We start from the raw sequence: 20359 nt of genomic DNA, 5'->3' as shown, positions 1-20359 counted from the left end.
CATTTGAATTGTGTTTTTATGTTGTGTTATATGTATTTTTCATATCACAATCTATATATAAAAAAATAGAAATTGTGCACTTTTCACACAGACCACATGGGCTATTTTACACTTGTACTTACTGTTCTTTACAAATCACTTTTCAGAAGTCTCATTATCACCAGAGGCAGGGCACCTCTATACACCGCTAATAACACAAGACCACCATTTATAACAGGTGATATCACAGATTACTTGTTCCCCCTGCTTTAACAGTGACCTTTGTACACTCTCATTAGACGCTTCAAAACAAAATATAGGGTTGAGATCTGAATTTTGTGGCTATGTACACGTGTTGTTTCCTGAAACAGGAAGTTAGTCTAAAAAAGCCCCAGTGGCCATTAGGAAAATTGCATGATTTTTTTTCTTCTGTAATATTTTTTAGATTTGGATTCTATTTGAATTGACTGATATTTTATATGTTTTAGTTCCAAAGGGAAAGATTTAACATAGATATGCCTCACCGGTTCAAAGTGTACAATTATAAGAGCCCTACCTTCTGCGATCACTGCGGCAGCCTGCTATGGGGATTGGTGAAACAAGGGTTAAAATGTGATGGTGAGTATACAGACCCCTAGTTCCTCTAATGTCTTACCTCAAGCTTCTGCTACAGTACGACCAGGTCAGATACATGGAGATCTTCACACGAGAACCTGCACAACTTCTGTTAAGTCTTTACCGAGGAAACAGCAATGGTCTGGAAATTGTAAATGTCTAATTTCCATGAGTTGTTCTCCTTAGTAGCTCCCATATAAGTCGTGTATTAAAGGGATTGTGCTACAAACAACATAAGGTGTGATTACTTGGTAGGTCTTACTGCTGGTTGGGGCCTACACCCTTGTGACCAGACGTCCTAATTCTCTCCATTCACTGCTTATGAGAGCGGTGGTCTCATGATGAATTGTTAGACCCCCAGCCATCATATGGTTGTCATATATTCTGAGGATGGATGATACTTGTTGGATAGTGGATGAGCCATTTAGGCAGATCTCACTAATCCTATATAACTGGCCATAAAGGATCCAGGGGATGCAAAACACACCTTTACCTATGGCATTCAGGGCATTTAATAGCTTTTATTTAATTTTAATTCACAGAAGCAGATGTATAAGCCCTGTGTGCTGCATTTTGTATCTGTGCAGCATGTTATCTCCGTTTTAGACTTCTCCTCTTGTCCTCAGTTGTCTTTTGCCGTTGTATTGTGCCAAGACCAGAGGTGATGCGTGACGTTATTAATGCCGTACTGTGGCCAAGTGCTAAGGGAATACATTTATAGCACAGGCACATTCAAAGGGACTCTAAATCATTAACCCCAATGACTCTGGTCACTTGTTTCCTTCTTATAACCCTTTTTCCCCTATAGTCAGACTGTTATACAAGTTTTATAAAGGTACCTTCCTTCCTTATCCTCCACACACACAATGTCATTTTTTTTATATCTAAAAAAAAAAAGGCCAAAATTTTGTGGTGATTAATTTTTCAATATTTTGTTTTAGCAGTTGTATTTTTATTTGCCTAATTCATAGCTCCAAATCAAATGGATAAATAGCAAAGCTAACATTCTGGCTGCCACTAGAGGGAGCCGATGTGCCTAATGTATACAGTATGCTCTAAAGCTCCCTCTAGTGGTGGTTGCTGCCAGTCAAAATGTTATGTTTTACATTTGTATATGCCGTAGATTTGGTGCTTGGGGAAAAAATGGCTCGGAATCCAGAATGAAGATATATTAACGCGCATGTTCATTTGAATTTGAAAATGACTTTATAATTAAAAGTGGACATTTAATTTAAGAAGGTGCAGTCAAAACATATATATATTTTTAGCCAATGTTAAATTACTGTTAAGCCCTTAAGTATTCTATGAGGTTTCTTGCACTGAGAATGTCCTACAACAGAGGGAAAGACAGACCGTCAGAAGCACTGAATTCTCTCATGATATTTAGAGCGCACACAATGTATAATATGTCTGTCTCTTCTATTCTGTAGAGTGCGCTATGAACGTCCATCACAAGTGTCAGACTAAAGTGGCTAATTTATGTGGCATCAACCAGAAACTTCTAGCCGAAGCTCTGACCCAAGTCAGCGTGGTAAGAAATGAGCTAGAACATGTGCAGGGAGCAAACCCAGCTGATCCTTGGGTTGTGTGATCTGAATAATCCCTTTAATTGTATTGGGTATATCGGCTATTAGAGGGCACATGCTTATATTGCATTCCTGATGGCAGTGTTAAAGGGGTAGTCTGGGCAAAAGGTGTTTTATACCTGGGGGTAGGGTTCTCTAAAGATAACAAAATAACTTCCATCTGCCTGACATCGTCCACTTGGACTCGGCACTGGAAGCCATGGCCGCTCCATCCAACCAGCCGCAGGATCATAGCTGCCTGCTATTGGTCACAACTGTCAAGTGACTTGAATTGAGAGGTTTAAATCATCTGACCATTGCAGCCTATCACAGACTTTAGTGGTCCTGTGACTGGTTGAACGGCTCTTGGCTCAGACAACGGAGGTAATGATCACTATTTGCAAACCCTTTAAGGAGGTTTTTTTTTTTCTCTCTCCTTTTTTCTTTTTTTTCTTTCTCTTTTTTTTCTCTCTCTTCCTGTTTCATTCGTGCTTTCTCTTTCTTTCTTGCTATCTCTCGTTCTTTTTTCCTCTAGTTCTCTTTTGTTCTCTTGTTCTTTTACTTTCTCTTTTGGTTTCTATTTTGCTTTCTCTTGCTTTCTCTTTTTCTTTTGCTTTCTCTTTTTTCTTTTGCTTTCTCTTTTTTCTTTTGCTTTCTCTTTTTTCTTGTGCTTTCTTTTTCTTTTGCTTTTTCTTTTTTTCTTTTGCTTTCTCTTTTTTTCTTTTGCTTTCTCTATTTTTATTTTGCTTTCTTTTTTTGCTTTTTTTATTTTGCTTTCTCTTTTTCTTTCTCTTTTTTTTGCTTTCTTTTTTTCTTTTGCTTTCTCTTTTTTTTCTTTTGCCTTTTTTTTCTTTTGCTTTCTCTTTTTTTTCTTTTTCTTTCTTTTTTTTTCTTTTTTCTTGTGCTTTCTCTTTTGCTTTTGCTTTCTCCTTTTTCTTTCTTCTTGTGCTTTCTCAGTTTTTCTTTTGCTTTCTCCTTTCACTTCCTTTTTTTTTTTTAATTTACTTTCTGGCTCTCCCTCTCTTTTTCTCTTTCTCACGCTTACCCTTTTTCTTTTGCTCTCATGCTATTTTCCTCTTGCTCTTTCTCCAGGTCTCTCTAAATTTAATGTTGTGGTTTTTTTTTTTTTCTTTTTAGAAAAACCGGAAATCCGATTCCGGCTTAGATAACATTGCCATATACCAGGGCGTAATTCCAAAAGGCCCAGGTGCTGCCGGACCCGGACTGGATACAACAGGTAAGTAAAAACTGTGGAGAAGAAGGAAAGATTTTCATTTTCACATTAAGTGAAATCTTAGTAATGTACATGGAAAAAAATATATATGATTTTCATTTTTTTGGGTCAGCAGACAACCAGTATGACCGGCTTTGGGAGGGGAGCAGTCCACGGCCAACTGTCAGGGTCTCCAGCCTCAGAAACCGAGTAACCGTAGATAAATTTGTTTTTCACAAGGTCCTTGGGAAGGGCAGCTTCGGCAAGGTAATGGTTTGTGGCGTTCAGCAGTATCTCCATCTTCGGCAGAGTGCACCACTGACTCTCCTGGCTGCTGCTCTTTAGGTGCTGTTAGCGGAGCTGAAGGGCAAGAACGAGTTCTTTGCTATAAAGGCCCTGAAGAAGGACGTAGTTCTCATCGATGATGACGTGGAATGTACTATGGTGGAGAAACGCGTGCTTGCTTTGGCTTGGGAAAATCCCTTTCTCACACACATTTACTGCAGCTTCCAGACCAAGGTAATGAGATCAGGATCATAAGCGAGGGTCTGCAGGCGCGTGCGCTGTGTACATGGGACCCTGCTTGAAAATAAGTGATTGCATTTGACCCTACAACTCTAGTGTGCCCTCTAGGCCCAAATGCCATTTTCTGGGAAATTGGTGGCAGCCAGGGACCAATCACTAACCTCATGAGCAGTTTTCCAGGGATGTAAATTAGCTCTCTGGTGGTAAGAAAGAAAACGGTGTTACTAGTGCCAAATGTTGGACGTAGCTACCCTGTAAGTTTAACCCTCTAACCCCCTTGCCCAACGTCCACTATACATGTATATATGTGCTACACAGCCATTGCCTGTCTCTGACAAATACCCTTGATGCCTGCTGATTGACAGCGGCATTTATGTGATACGCCGGTTCCCAGGTGGCTGATTGGTTTTCTATGGACGGCGGGGTTTTGCTAAAGGCACCCGGTGCCACCATCTTTGTGCTCTGTTGAGAGATTGAAAATTAAACCTATTTGGTATCGCCAAATGTGCAAAAGTCTGATCTATTAAAATAGAAAGTACGGTAATGTAACTCGAGATGGTGAAGAGAAAAATAAATCATTGCCATTCGTAGAGGAGATGCAGAAAACACCTAAGGGTTTTGCAACAAATATTTTTGGGTGCAATTTTTCCATGATGTGAATCTTATTCTACAATTCCTCTAATATTTGGGTTTTTTTCATTATGTCTCCAATAGGAACATCTGTTCTTTGTGATGGAGTTTCTGAACGGAGGAGATCTGATGTTTCACATACAAGACAAGGGTCGGTTTGATCTTTTCAGGGCTACGTGAGTATATTTCTTACATTGTGTCAGTCACTAGAGAAGGGGCAGCAATAAGTTTACAGTACAGCCACAGTCCTATAACCCCACGTCTGTGCCTGGGGACTCTGCAGCCTGATCCGATCCAGTGTACAAGTCGCCTTAAATTTCCATGTGTGACTATAGAGTTAGAGGGTTCTTCAAAATGAGGGTCATCGAATCCGTACACCAATCCACTGCGACTGAGAGCTTCAGGAAACTGCCCAGTAAGTGTTGCTCAGTCATTCCTAAAGGGGCTGTCCCGTGAATCAAATTATCACCTGTACATAGGATGGGTGATAACTTACTGATCAGTGGGGTACGGCCACTGGGACTCGCAATGATCATCAGAATGGGGATTTTTTTTTTGTTCATCTAAGATGGGGCACTTTATGGTGCAGCAGGTTAGATGCTACATTCATTCCAAGGGAGCTTCTAATCACTGCCTGTAATCTTATTCCGGCAGCCCTATAGAGAATGAATGGGGCAGGGGTTGGGTATTTGACTCGCTGCTCTATTCTATAGTGAGGATAAAGGTGTCTCCTAGGAATAAAAATTTCCTATTCTGATTGGTGCGAGTCCCAGTGGTTGGACCTCACTGATCAGTAACTTATCACCTATAACTTTATTATAGTGGATAACCCCTTAAACCTCCCCCTTTACATCAAACAGCTGTCTCTTCCGATTTCCTCTTTCATAGTGCAGTGTGGCTTAGGAAAAGTGCGCCTGTGTTCTTTATAAATATCCAAAAAAGGAGTTAAACCGCACCCTCCAGACATATAGCCTCTGTGGGCATATAGGCGCACGTCAACACCAGGGGGTCCAGCCCAGATGTAAGTCCAAATCCAAGAAGAATCAAAAAGACAGCGCCACAATGGACAGCGAAAAAGATAGCTTACATTTTATTCTGCCTCCTGCGGCGACATTTCGGTCAGAAGACCTTTATCAAGCATCATACTTGATAAAGGTCTTTTGACCGAAACGTCGCCGCAGGAGGCAGAATAAAATGTAAGCTATCTTTTTCGCTGTCCATTGTGGCGCTGTCTTTTTGATTCTTTTTGGATGTGTTCTTTATAAGGGACTGGCCCCCCAGACTTCTCTGGTAATGGCTTTTCTCACCAATAAATAAAAGGATCAGCCATTGTAAATTTGACTGCCGGATCTGCATGATGTAGGGGCAGAGACCCTTAATCACCTGTGTGTCACTTACTGGGCTACTTGCTGTAGTTTGATACCCTGCCGCTGATAAATCAGTGAATGTGTCACTAGAGAACGAATACACCTGCTGCCACGTTGTCCTACATATTAAATTGCTGCATTCACCCTCTACAATTTCATTGAATTCCATCATTGGGCAGCTGTCGTGAGACATTTTATTTCACAGTGCTTAAATATATAAAAGAAATGTGATAAGCCATGTCTGTGGCTAAGTAGATGAGTAAATGTCTAATACCATGCCACTTCTTATTCCTGCAGGTTCTATGGAGCCGAAATAATATGTGGATTACAGTTCCTTCACTCCAAAGGCATTATTTACAGGTAAGGGCGACCCGTTTTTTTTCCTCAGAGGCAGAAATAAAAAACAAATGATTGAATGTGTCTTAAAGGAAATCTGGCAGTAGAATGAACCCTCCTAAGTCGTCCGTATTGGGCATGTAGGTCATAGAGAGCTGAATAAAATATCTTGATATCTGCAATCCAATGTCTTATTCCAAAGAAATCCATGTTTTTCTGATATTACATGAAGGGGAATTACCAGTGTGATGGCCGCTCTCTGTTCTCCTGATCTCACTGCAGAGCTGTGTGTGATTATACCAGACACAACTGCAGGTTCCTATTAGTTTCCATCTCACAGGCAGACAAGGTTGTAATACAGCAGAGCTGTGAGAGCTGCAGCAAATGGGTTTGTGAGGAGACAAAGTTCAGTTCTACTGTTCTGTTGTAGTTACATGTCTCACACTGGTAACTCCCCCCTTTAATTTTTATTAATCTCTGGAAGCAGATTCTCAGGGAGATCTATGTCCAGCCCATAGATCTTAACAGCCCATTTACATATAAAAAAAATTAGATTTTTCTGGAATAAGACATCAGATCGCAGATATCATTTTATTCATCTTCCCGTAACCTACATGCCCATATAGATCCTACTGACAGATTCTGTGTAAAGCTGGGGTCATGCATTGAGTTCTCAATGAAACTGTTCCAAAATGGATAGAAGAGTGATTTCTTATTTGACTCAAGATAAGATGTCTCACAGTTTATTGCAAAGCCATTGACAATTATTTATCTGCATGATTGCGAAGTCATTGACCATGGCTCAGCCCATAAGCTGGGCACAACTGTTAGGCTACTTTCACACATCAGGTTTACAGTGTCAGGCTAAGGCTGGTTTCACACTAGCGTTTGCATGAGCTGTGGAGGGCTGCGGACTTCCTCTGTGAAGCTCCGCCCTCGGCCGCACCTCCGCCTCTAGCTCCGCCTACTTCTGCATGCGACCGGCATGCGGCCAGCGTACCTATGTTTAACATTAGGTACGCAGGTCGTGCCGCTGTATGCGGATGCTTCCGCATGCGTCGTTTTGACGATGCGGAAAAAAAAAATTGCTACAAGCTGTGTCCTACGCTGGTCGCCGCATCGTCAAAACGACGCATGCGGAAGTATCCGCATACAGCGGCACGACCTGCGTACCTAATGTTAAAGATAGGTACGCTGGCCGCATGCCAGCCGCATGCAGAAGTAGGCGGAGCTAGAGGCGAATGCTGGAAGAACTGGATCCGGCTCAGATTTTGAAAAACTGATGCGACGGATCTGTTTTTTTGACGGATCGGGCTAGCCTATCTAGATTATTGTATAAAAAAAAAATTTGGAGCATGCTCAGTTTAAAAAACCGGATCAGGCTGCAGGATCCGGCACCTTCCGGCTCCCATAGGCTTTCATTGTAGCAAACAGCCGGAAGCACCGGATCCGGCGCTTCAGGCTTTTTCACCGGAGACAAAAAACGTTGCAAAGGACGTTTTTTCAAGAAACCGGAAGCGGCAGATTTGCCGGATCCGGCAAAAACCGGACGAAACGCAATGTCATCCGGCGCAATCCGGCACTAATACAAGTCTATGGGAAAAAAACCTGATCCGGCGGCAACATTTGCCTGATCCGGTTTTTTGAAAATTAGCCGGATTTAGCCTGATGGCGAAAACCTGATGTGTGAAAGTAGCCTTAGTTGGGTGGGATTATGGCCGGTTTTCATTATGAAACGTGTAGAGGGAACCTGTCAACTAATTCTGGGGCATCGTGAATTGGAATCTGCCTTCATTATAGCAGCCGTGTATGTTTTTCGCGGTAACACTGGGGCATTTCAGAGAAAACATTCTTTGACAGGCCATTCGGGGACTATACAAAATTGATGACTAGTCCAAGGGCTTCACCCCGCGGTGATCCCTATATTTGATAGGCATGTGTTTATAAGGAGACACCTGTCAGTTATTGGGAGCAGGGCGGGAAGAAGCCGTTGAGGACTTACCTCGGACAAGTCATCTGAGAGTAAAACCTACATGGCTGCAATAACGCAGCCAGTGTCTGATTAATGTTGCCTGTGTTTTGAGCAGCATGAATTAGCTGACAGGTTTTCTTTAAATATTTTAGAACGCCACAAAATAGATTTGACTGTAATTATTGCTGGGGGGATGCAGGCACCTTAGTCTAGCTAAATACTAAGGCTCTGTTCACATTACACGTAAGCTTTGTGTCAGGAAGGTTTCCCCAATGTATATCTCCGATATTACAAAAGGGCTTCCATAATGGGTTAAAAAAAGCATAATGCATGGTATTCAGGATGTAGGATTTTTTGCGAGATGTATTTGTACATTCAGCTACACTTTTTTCTGTACGTTTATGAAAAGTGATTGGCAAGGGTACACTCTTTTGGCATCTCTTGGTGAGTAAACCCGTATAGATAATGTTTTTTGTTTCCCAGATATGAAATGTAAATGTGAACAGGGTTTAAGTGACACAGTTAGCAGTTGGTTGGCTGCAGCGGTGGTTCCTCATGTGTCCATCAGCCTCATTTCCTATTATTATAAATATTCATTTTGGGACCCCTGCAACATTTATTTTTGTTTAATATAGGGATCTGAAGTTGGACAATGTAATGTTGGACAAGGATGGCCACATCAAGATTGCAGATTTTGGAATGTGCAAAGAAAATGTATTTGCCGATAATAAAGCCAGCACGTTCTGCGGGACCCCAGATTACATCGCTCCAGAGGTGAGATCGCTGACGGTGATTGTTGTACTCGGTGTATACAGTAGCACAGCAAATATGTGATAAAGTATCATGCGTTGTAACCCTACAGATTCTGCAGGGGCACAAGTACACGTTTTCTGTAGACTGGTGGTCCTTTGGCGTCCTGCTGTACGAGATGTTGATAGGACAATCGCCCTTCCATGGCGACGATGAGGATGAACTGTTTGAGTCAATTCGAGTAGACACTCCACACTATCCACGCTGGATCACCAAAGAATCCAAAGACCTCCTAGAAAAGGTAAAGATGTCTCTCATTACTTCCAGCTACATTGGGGACATCTTCTGTTTAGCACCTGCCATTTAATTGCTCATTGTGGTTTGTTTTTCTCGCTAAGCTGTTTGATAGAGACCCCACAAGAAGACTTGGTGTGACCGGGAACATCAAACTACATCCATTCTTCAAGACTATCAACTGGACTGCTTTGGAAAAAAAAGAAGTGGAACCGCCTTTCAAGCCTAAAGTGGTAGGTGCTTCAGTCCTTTGAGGGTCTCTACACCCTTGTATGTTGGGTCTTATATAAATGATATGTTCTGATGTAGCAAAAATGTTTCACCACTAATGTCACCATAGACACCTATCATCTATTGGACTCTGCCCTCCAGTGGGGTCTGGTTGTTGACTCCAGTTAATAATGACAGATTTGTGCCGTATTCTGATGGTTATTTTCTACACATTTTTAATGCTATTAACAGGTATAGATTTGTTCCAGAATTTGCACCATTTTTTTTCTTATTAATAACTCCCTCTCTGTAAACCATGCACAGTTGTCTTCTCAAATCTTATAAATCTTTAAATAATTTTAAGGCACATTTTATGCCCAAGACTGGCGCTCACTGTTTATGTATGTAGTTGATGTAGGTTTGTCCATGCATTGAGGTATTGCATGTTTTTTGGAGATGTTAAGTACATGTAGCTACTATATTCCCTAAAACACTGATCCTCTAAATATAAAGATTGTGTGTGGCATTACAGCGTAGCCTCATTTACTTTAATGGCCTTCCAATGTAGGACATGCTTAGGGGTGGAACTGTAGCCATAGCAGCAGGGGTCCGGGACGGCAGGTGCAGGGGTGGGACAAACCGACTTGGGCAGTAGATAGCCGCACACGTCTCTCTCCCACCTCCAAAGCCGAGCACTGGAAGAGGAGAACAGAATTTGCTAAGGTTTAATCTAGTTATAGGACTATCCATCATGTCTCAGGCATGTGATCAGCTGCAAGAGCGAAAATTAAAGAACAACTTTACATCAGGCACCTGAACTACAAGTGAACAACTTGGTACTTAATGACCGAACCAATTTTTACAATTCTGACCACTGTCAATTTATGAGGTTATAGCTCTGGAACGCTTCAACGGATCCCACTGATTCTGAGACTGTTATTTCTTGACATATTGTACTTCATGTTAGTGGTAACAGTTCTTCAATATAACTTGTGTTTATTTATGAAAACAACGGAAATTTGGCGAAAATTTAGCAATTTTCAAACTTAATAGTTAATAAATAACATTTCCCACATGTCAACTTTACATCAGCACAATTTTGGAAACATATTTTTTTTTGTTAGGAAGTTATAAGGGTTAAAAGTTGACCAGCGATTTCTCATTTTTCCAACAAAATTTACAAAACCATTTTTTTAGGGACCACCTCACATTTGAGGTGAGTTTGGGAGGTCAATATAACAGAAAATACCCAAAAGTGACACCATTCTAAAAACTGCACCCCTCAAGGTGCTCAATACCACATTCAAGAAGTTTATTAACCCTTCAGGTGCTTCACGAGTACTAAAGCAACGTGGAAGGAAAAAAATGAGCATTTTTACTTTTTTCTCAAAAAATTTACTTTGGAACCAATTTTTTTTTTTATTTTCACAAGGGTATCTGGAGAAATTGCACAGCAAATTTTGTGGTCCCTTTTCTCCTGAGTACGCCAATACCCCGTATGTGGGGTAAAGCCATTGTTTGGACACATGGCAGGGCTCGGAAGGGAGGGAGCACTGTTTGACTTTTTTAATGCAAAATTGGCTGGAATGAATGGTGGCGCCATGTCACGTTTGGAGACCCCCTGATGTGCCTAAACAGCGAAAACCCACCAAGTCTAACTCCAACCCTAATTCCAACACACCCCTAACCCTAATCCCAACCTTAACCGTAATCTCAACCACAACCCTAACCCAACTCTAACTTTAGCCCAACCCTAACCCTAGCTTTAGCCCTAGCTGACTTCAAAAATTAAACATGATTTTATTGATACAATGATAAGTAACATACATAATCTTACACACAAAAATTGAGGAAGGAAAAGATAGGATCCACAATAGAAGCCCTGGGAGTAAGGGGTTGGGGTAAGAGGCAGTTCCACAAATTACATAAGTATACAGTATTGGAAGATCATGTAAACATATACTGTTCTAGTGCAAATGTAGTAATATTGCAACAATCATAAAGTGCTTGTGCTGAGAGGATCTACCATTAATTATAAACTGATAATGTGGAAAGCAGGGGCATAAAGTAAATATACTGCCTGTACCAAAGTTTTAACAGTTGCATACACTTACCCCTGTTGTAAAGTGCCAGTGCACAGACCACAGAATTCCCAGGGGCCGACCCCAGACGCACGTTTCGCGTAAGCTTTTTCAATGGGGAAAAATTTCCTTGTGTTGCTGGGTGCCGGACGGCAGATCTCGGCGGGCGCACTGCGCATGTGCCCACCATTTTCTTCCTGGAAGAAGAAGCCGGCGGCCCAGGGGACTTCACGGGGGGATGCAGGGACATTGGAGGTATCGGTGGGGGATCGGGGGACCCCATTTCTCTCTCCTCTGATGGGCGATCACATCAAAGGAGAGAGAAATTAAATGGGAAATTGGGCTTTTTTTTTTTGCAGTCGCCGTTATACCATTAATAACGGCAATCGCAACACTGGGGTTGATAAAAACCGACCCGAATCATGTTCTCTGGGGTCTCAGCTACCCCGGTAACCGAGACCCTGGAGAAATTCCAATTCTGGGGGGCGCTATACATTTATTTCTCAGCGCCGTTAAAAAGTGGTTCTGAGGTACCCTTTACTGCCGCCATTAATGGGCTTGTCGGCGGCCGTTAAGGGGTTAAGCAACAAAGCAGTGTATATGTGGTATATGTAATAGCACTCTATGTGTATGTTTATATGTACATGTACAGCTCTGGCAAAAATTAAAGAGACCACTGCACAGTTTTATAAAAATCAGCTTCTCTACATGTCTGACAGCCATTCCATACCAGTGTCAGTTGAATTCCAACCAGAGTACACCTCATTCTATTTAATGTGCTTCTGATTAGGTGATCACCTGAACCAAATCTTATGTAACTAAGGAAAGTATAAAAAATGTGCTGCGGTGTTCACAATCCTCTTGCAATAGGACAAGCTGGATGGCAAAACAAGTGCTAGTAATATCCCAAAAGTAATAGGAATGAAAAAATAACTTTTAACCATGTCAAAGGAGTTGAAAAGAGGAAAAGAAAGGCTCAATTCTGGCTTTACTAGCAGAGGGACACAGTGAGTGTCATGTTGCCTCCATCCTTAAAATTTCTAAGACGGCAGTCCATTACAACAAGGTCAAGCAGCAGACATTGGGGACAACAAAGCTACAGACCGGCAGAGGGCGAAAACGACTCTCCGCTGTCCTGGATGACCGTCATCAGCAACTGCAGGATGACATCAAGTGACCTACAAAAGGAATGGCAAATGGCAGCTGGGGTGAAGTGCACGGCAAGAACAGTACATAACAGGTTCCTAGAGTCAGGACTCAAGTTATGTAAAGCAAGATAAAAAAGCCTTTCATCAATGAGAAGCAAAGGAGAGCCAGGCTGAAGTTTGCCAAAGTCCATAAGGAGTGGACCATAGAGGACTGGAGTAAGGTAATCTTCTCTGAGTCTAATTTTCAGCTTTGCAAAACACCTGGTCATCTAATGGTTACACGGAGACTTGGAGAGGTGTACAAACCAGAGTGTCTTGCACCCACTGTGAAATTTGGTGGAGGATCGATGATAATCTGGGGATGGCTTCAGCAAGGCTGGAATTGGGCAGGTTAATCTTTGGGAATGACGTATGAATCAAGCCGCATACAAGGTTATCCTGGAAAAACAGTTGATTCCTTCTGCTCAGGCAATGTTCCCCAACTCTGAGGACTGGTTTTTGCAGCAGGACAATGCGCCATGCCACACAGCTAGGTCAATCAAGGTGCGGATGAAGGACCACCACATCAAATCTCTGTCATGGCCAGCCCAATCTCCAGACCTGAACCCCATTGAAAACCTCTGGAATGTAATTAAGAGGAAGATGGATAGTCACAAGCCATCAAAGAAAGAAGAACTGCTTACATTTTTGTACCAGGAGTGGCATAAGGTCACCCACAATCAGTGTGAAAGACTGGTGGAAAGCATGCCAAGACTCATGAAAGCTGTGATTAAAAATCATGGTTATTGCTCAACCCGAACATACTTGGACCTGTGGGACTTGGCGCACAATACAAGGCAAGCTTATTTGCGGATGATTTACTATTGACTCTATCCAGCCCACTCACCACTCTCCCAAATTTATTTTCAGTTCTACGTAGATTTGAGTCGATCTCAGGACTCAAAATTAATGTTGACAAATCCGAAGCCCTATTTCTTAATACCACTAAGGACATGCAAACAAATATTATCTCCCAGTTCAAATTTACAAAAAATGAACATTATATAACTTATCTCGGTGTTAACCTCACCTCTCATAAGTCAACCTTATTTAAGTGGAATTATCTCCCATTAATAAAAAATCTTCGAGCTGACTTAACTAGATGGTCTGCCATGAAGTTGACCTGGTTGGGCAGATTGCATGCAATTAAAATGGTCTCTTTGCCTAGATTTCTGTATTTATTCCGCTCTCTCCCCATACCGTTGCCCCATGAGACCCTACACGAGGTTCACTCTATGATTTCAAAATTTATTTGGCAGGGGAAAAAACCCAGAATCCGTCAAAAACCTATGTTCATACATAGAAGACTGGGGGGGCTCTCCATGCCTAACTTCACACTGTACTACAAATCGGCTCAGTTGGCCCAATTGGCTAATGCCTGCGCTGCCAACCGTGCTCCGAGATGGGTTGACCTGGAATCGTCCCTCTTACTTCCGTTTTCCCTGCCGGGCCTTATGTGGTCCACACAAAAACTACCAAAAGGTCTACACATTACAACACCTTTCACAGCACACTCCCTGATCCTTTGGAGGAAGGAAAGATTTAAATTTAAACTCCAATCTGAGTCCGCCCCGCTGACCCCCCTCTTCTGCAACCCCATGTTCCCACCAGGGCTTGACCCACGTTCTTTTACTTGGTGGAAAGTTAACGGAATTACTACTCTAAAGCACCTCTGCTCACCTTTTAATATAATTTTATCTAGACAAGAATTTCTCCATAAGTACAATCCACCCATCAACGAAACCTTTCGTATCTATCAGGTTTTCCATTTTGCGGAACAGTCTCTACAACCGAAAATCCCTTTTCGCGCGACTGGCTTTGAGCAGAGATGCATGGATGACCCACTGGGAAGGGGAACTATTTCTCTGCTATACGGATCCCTCAATACTACACATGGAGTTGACAAATTGCATTACATGAAACAGTGGGAGGAAGATCTGGGTATCCAATTAACTTTGGAAAATTGGAGACGATGCTGTGACACAGTTTCCAGGGGTAGTCATCAAGCCTCCCTGGCAGAGACATCCATTAAGGTCTTACACAGAACATATCAAGTTCCAAGTAAACTTCACGCTATATACCCCAACATTTCAGATAAATGCTTTAGAGGATGTGGCGCAGTGGGAGATATGAAGCATATTTGGTGGGAATGCCCGATTGCCTCGGCTATGTGGCAGGAAGTAGGATTAATAATTGGAAAAATGTGTGGCGGAGCAGTACAACCTGACCCAGCCACATTTCTCCTGGGAGCCAAATACCCGGGATTTACTAATAAGTTCCACAGGCTGATAGGCCAGCTGCTTATGGCCGCTAAGCTTCATATAGCTACCAGCTGGAGGTCGCCGTTTCTCTCTGTCCAGACAGTTAGGGATAAAATGAATTCAATCCTCTTATATGAACGTATACATGCGACTAGGGAGGATCTGTGGGAGGCCTTCTACCAGATTTGGAAACCGTGGATGGATCTCAACACGAACTTAAATCTTGAACAAACCTTGACTTTATCTATTTGACACTCTATTACCCTGTGAGAGATTCTAATAACACTGGGGTTGAGCCGGCGTTGGGTGGGATGCAGGGAGGTAGGAGGCGGAACTCATAAAATGGAACATAGTATAACCTTGTCTGGTAAATATACTACAGCTTATCACGAAATAAAGTGCAGTATCTCATTCCCCTCCCCATTTTCCCTCTTTTATGTCTCCCCATGTTCTTGTCTTGTCATATTTGTATCTTTGAATTTGAGTTTAATATATGTATGGTTTTTCCACTTTGTTCAGATTTAATGCTTATTGAACTCCCTTGTAAGGGAAACTGTTGTTCAATGGCTATGTTATTGAAAATAAAAAATATTGAAACTAAAAATCATGGTTATTGCACAAAATATTGATTTCTGAACTCTTCCTGAGTTAAAACATTAGTATTGTTGTGTGTAAATGATTAAGAACTTTTGTTTTGCATTATTTGAGGTCTGCAAGCAATGCATTTTTTTGTTATTTTGACCATTTCTCATTTTCCAAAAAATAAATACAAAATTTATTGCTTGGAACTTCGGAGACATGTTGTCAGTAGTTTATAGAATAAAAGAATAATTTACATTTTACTCAAAAATATACCTATGAAGAAAAAAATCAGACAAACTGAAAATTTTGCACTGATCTCTTTAATTTTTGCCAGAGCTGTATATGTGTGCAACAGAGCAGTGTGTATTGCATAAAAACTGAATTAGAATTGGTATTAAACAGTCCTCCTCATCATGAGACCAAGACGACACCCAACAATTGATCTACAGGACCTCGCCATTGTGAGGCTTCAAGTAGGACATTCTAAGACGGAAGTGGCCACTGGACTTAGAATGTCAGTCATCTGCTGGGTGCAACAGAGAAAGAGAGAGACTAGAAGAGTCACAGAAAGGCAGAGAAGTGGGCGTACTTTGGCCACATGCCACACTGATGACCGCTTCATTGTGAACAATGCCCTTCAGAACCAGATGATTAATCCCACACAACTCCAGGCACATGTAAGGGAGGCAAGAGACTCCCAAGTGTCACGTTAGACCATTCAAAACTGTTTACATCAGTATGACCTGCAAGGTACCTGACCACACCAGTAGGCACAGGAGTCATTGTCTTCCATGGGCAATCAAGGATCTACACTAGACGAGGGACCAATAGTCTTCAGGGCTGTTCACTGATGAAAGTCTAATCATACTGAGCAGAAATGATTGCCGCCAACGATGTTGGAGACGTAAAAGAGAGCGCTATGACTTGGCCACTGTTGTCACCAGACGAACCTTTGGTGGTGGTTGTGTTACAGTATGGGCAGGTGTGTCGCCCTGCACTTTGTGACAAACCCCTATTACGTGAACAACATCGAGTCATTGGGCATCTGCACAAACAACACTGGCCTAATTTCATCTTCATGGACAACAATGCTCCAGATCGTCGAGGTCACGTCAGTAGGAAATGGCTGCTATAGACTGGGGTGCCTTAAATGGAGTTGCCTGCACTTTCTCCAGTCCTGAATCCCATAGAAAACCTATGGGACCAGCTGAGTTGCCATGTAGAGGCTCGTAACCCTGTACCCCAGAACCTCAATGACCTGAGGGACACCCTTCAAGAAGAGTGGGATGCCATGCCTCAGCAGACCATAACTTTACTTGTGAGAAGCAGGAGGTGTCGTGGTCAGCTGTAATTGACGCTCAAGGCCACATCGCACGTTATTGAGACAGTGACATTTTTGGGGATATACTCACTGCTGCTGTTGGTTAAAAAATATCACTATAGCATGACTTTTTAACGTTTTCTATAAACTTCACAGGAAAGCCAAATATCCCTAACTCTGAGTAGTGTGGGTAAATAACTTTGTTTCATGGATGTGATGCTTGTTCAAACTCGCCTGTGGCAAGTAACAGATGTGGGCAATATGAAAATCACACCTGAAACCAGATAAAAAGGGGAGAAGTTTACTCAATCTTTGCATTGTGTGTCTGTGTGTGCCACACTAATCATGAAGTACAGAAAGAGAAGAAGAGAACTGTTTGAGGACTTGAGAACCAAAATTGTTGAAAAATATCAACAATCTCAAGTTTACAAGTTTATCTCCAGAGATATTGATGTTTCTTTGTCCACGGTTTGCAACATAATCAAGAAGTTTACAACCCATGGCACTGTAGCTTATCTCCCTGGATGTGGACAGCAGACATAAATTGATGAAAGGTTGCAAGGCAGGATAGTCTGGATGGTTAAGCAGCCCCAATCAAATTCCAAACAAATTCAAGCTGTTCTGCAGGCTCAGGGTGCATCAGTGTCAGTGCAAACTATCCATCGCCATTTGAAATGAAACACTATTGCAGAAAACTCAGGAGGACCCCACTACTGACAAAGAGACATAAAAAAGCTAGACTGCTGTTTGCAAAAATGTTCGCGAGTAGGCGAAAGCCCTTCTGGGAAAGTGTCTTGTGGACTGATGAGACCAAGATACAGCTTTTTGGTAAAGCGCTTTATTCTACTGTTTACTGAAAATGGAATGAGGCTTACAAAGAAAATTACCCAGTACCTATAGACAACTATGTCTTGGGGTTGTTTTGTTCCTCTGGCACTGGGTGCCTTAATTGTGTACAAATCATCATGAAATCTGAAGATTACCAAAGGATTTGGGGCACAATGTAGTGCCTAGTGTCAGAAATCTGGCTTTGCGTCCTAGGTCATGGGTCTTCCAGCAGGACAATGACCCAAACCATAGTTGAAGAAGCACCCAGAAATCGACAGAAACAAAGTGCTGGAGAGTTCTGAAGTGGCAGCAATGAGTCCGGATCTAAATCCCACTGAACACCTGTGGAGAGAACTTAAAATTACTGTTGGGAGAAGGCGACTTCACATATGAGAGACCTGGAGCGGTTTGCAAAAGAGTAATCCAAAATTCTAGCTGAGAGGTGTAAGAAACTTGTTGATGGTTATAGGAAGCAATTGCTTGCAGTTATTTATTCCAGAGGGTGGGCAATCGTTTGAGTTGAGGGTGCCAACAGTTTTGTCTAGCCCATTTTAGGGGTTTTGTGTGATATGATGTCCAATTTGCCTTTTTTTTTTTTTTTTTTTTTTTGTGCTGTTTGAATACACACAAAGGAAATAAATGTGTGTGTATAACAAAACATGGTTAATTGCAATAATTTTCTAGGAAAAACACTTCATTTTCTGGAACAATTTCAAGGTTGCCAATCTTTTCGACCACGACTGTATGCATGCATGCAGAAGAGTAGTCTGTGCATGTAGCAGCAGAGATGTGTGTTTGTGTGTGTGTATGTAGCAGAGCTGTGTGTATGTATGTAGCAAAGCTGTGTGTATATCTACAGTGTATGTATGTAGCAGAGCTGTGTATCTACTGTGTGTACAATAGTGTTTGTGTGCGCTGCTGAGCTGTTTTATGTATAGTGTGAATACTGCAGAGCTGTGCGCGTTAAATGCTCATGCTACATAGAAACACTTAAAGAATCTTACTGTAAGCTCTGCCCTCCCTATCCTATCTTAGAGAACAAACATTAGTGGTATTGACCCCTCCATCTCCTTACACACCAGGAAATTTTAATGAGTAGGAAATGTTGTTTTTCCCTGTTTTTTGATTATCTATATCTGGGGTGGTGTGTATTAGTAAGGTGGGGTTTGTAGTTCAAAAAAATATGGTATTTGTCTCGACCGCTCTGCATATTAGTAGTCGGCATCAGGAAGTTACGTCACATGGACAAAGGACATTTAAAAGTTTTCTCTGGGGCGCTGGCTTTTCTAGTTACGCCCGCAGACTTACAAGTACGGTCCGTGTCAGGTGCAGCTGCCAGACTTGCGCCTTTCTGCAATAAAACATAGGCTCACATTGGTCTGTGCATTGTGTACTGCGCACATGGACAGCACATAGACCGAAAATACACCTGTCTGAACTTAGCCTTAAAATGTAAATTATGAATTGCTTATTTTTTTTGTGAAATTTTCCTATACAATTGAAAAATTTTGTTTTTCTTTTACCTTTCTGTAGAAATCTCCCAATGATCACAGCAACTTTGACCGGGAGTTCCTTAGTGAGAAACCAAAACTGTCCTTCAGTGACAAAAATCTTATCGATTCAATGGATCAAGCGGCATTCCACGGATTCTCATTCATCAACCCCAAAATGGACCGAATGCTGGACAAATGACCATAGCTCTTCATTCCTTTTTTTTTACCTCTGAACTGTAGTCATAGATTTTACACTAAAGGGAACAACATCCAGTCGCATCAGTGCGAATACCGGCCTGTAGAATAGACCGACCATCACCGAGCTCCTTTTATAATATTATTTTTCCTAATATTCGGATCACTCCAGCTGCAAATATGGTTTATTAGAAGCGTAAATATTTCATGCCTTCTGGGGACTGTACTTGAATGTAGTTTGTATGTTGAAAAAAAATATAAATATTGGATATATATATATGAATCTTGCTGTATATACTGCTACGGGGGTAAACTTAGTGTAGATGGGCAGGAGGGTTAGGGCAATTAAGTGACTTGGATTAAAATATTTTTTACAGTCCACTCCAGCTTTGTTCATAAAAAAATAAATGGTCATCCACCTTACCAGTCTAAGTGGTCATGTTTTACATCATCTTATTATCCTGTCACAGCTTGGTCATCAACAAGGGTTATATATGAAAAAGGAGTCTCTCACCCCCAAAAGGCATTTTAAATGTCTCATACAGTGTTGTAGGGGACTTAGCCCTTATGTCACCACCAGCCAGCTAACGCTCGGCATGCTCATTGCTATCTAATTAACGCTGCTAGTGATTAAACTAAAGTAAATAATGACAACATTCAATAGCGCTTACGCAGGTGGTAAATTAACTTAAAATGAAGTTAATAGCAATAATAATTAAAAATCAGAATAATACTAATACATTTTATTCACAGTGTAAAATCAAAAGCAAACTGGATTCGTGTGGTAATGTGTGGGGACAGAGCCTCGTGTGGTAATGTGTGGGGACAGAGCCTCGTGTGGTAATGTGTGGGGACAGAGCCTCGTGTGGTAATGTGTGAGGACGGAGCCTCGTGTGGTGATGTGTGAGGACGAAGCCTCGTGTGGTAATATGTGGGGAGAGAGCATGGTATGGTA

At 41.8% G+C, this 20359-nt stretch overlaps 1 protein-coding gene across 2 annotated transcripts in view; it reads left to right on the top strand.

Moving 5' to 3' along the window:
• The window catches only part of LOC143787686 (protein kinase C delta type-like), a 57833-nt gene extending 38006 nt beyond the window's left edge, over nt 1-19827 (top strand). Inside the window, exons 8-18 of one of the 2 annotated variants that reach the window (XM_077276617.1) lie at nt 468-597; nt 2025-2125; nt 3297-3396; nt 3506-3639; nt 3718-3891; nt 4612-4703; nt 6192-6254; nt 8838-8976; nt 9065-9253; nt 9351-9479; nt 19250-19827. In XM_077276617.1, the coding sequence (XP_077132732.1) occupies nt 468-597; nt 2025-2125; nt 3297-3396; nt 3506-3639; nt 3718-3891; nt 4612-4703; nt 6192-6254; nt 8838-8976; nt 9065-9253; nt 9351-9479; nt 19250-19408 (1410 nt within the window). In that variant the 3' untranslated portion in view covers nt 19409-19827. The remainder of the gene's footprint in view (nt 1-467; nt 598-2024; nt 2126-3296; nt 3397-3505; nt 3640-3717; nt 3892-4611; nt 4704-6191; nt 6255-8837; nt 8977-9064; nt 9254-9350; nt 9480-19249) is intronic. The other variant, XM_077276618.1, reaches the window with a different exon arrangement.
• The last annotated feature ends 532 nt before the right edge of the window (nt 19828-20359 follow it).

The sequence above is a fragment of the Ranitomeya variabilis genome, chromosome 8 (genome assembly GCF_051348905.1).
Source record: "Ranitomeya variabilis isolate aRanVar5 chromosome 8, aRanVar5.hap1, whole genome shotgun sequence".
Taxonomy (NCBI): Eukaryota; Metazoa; Chordata; class Amphibia; order Anura; family Dendrobatidae; genus Ranitomeya; species Ranitomeya variabilis.
This window is presented reverse-complemented; position numbering and strand designations above follow the sequence as displayed.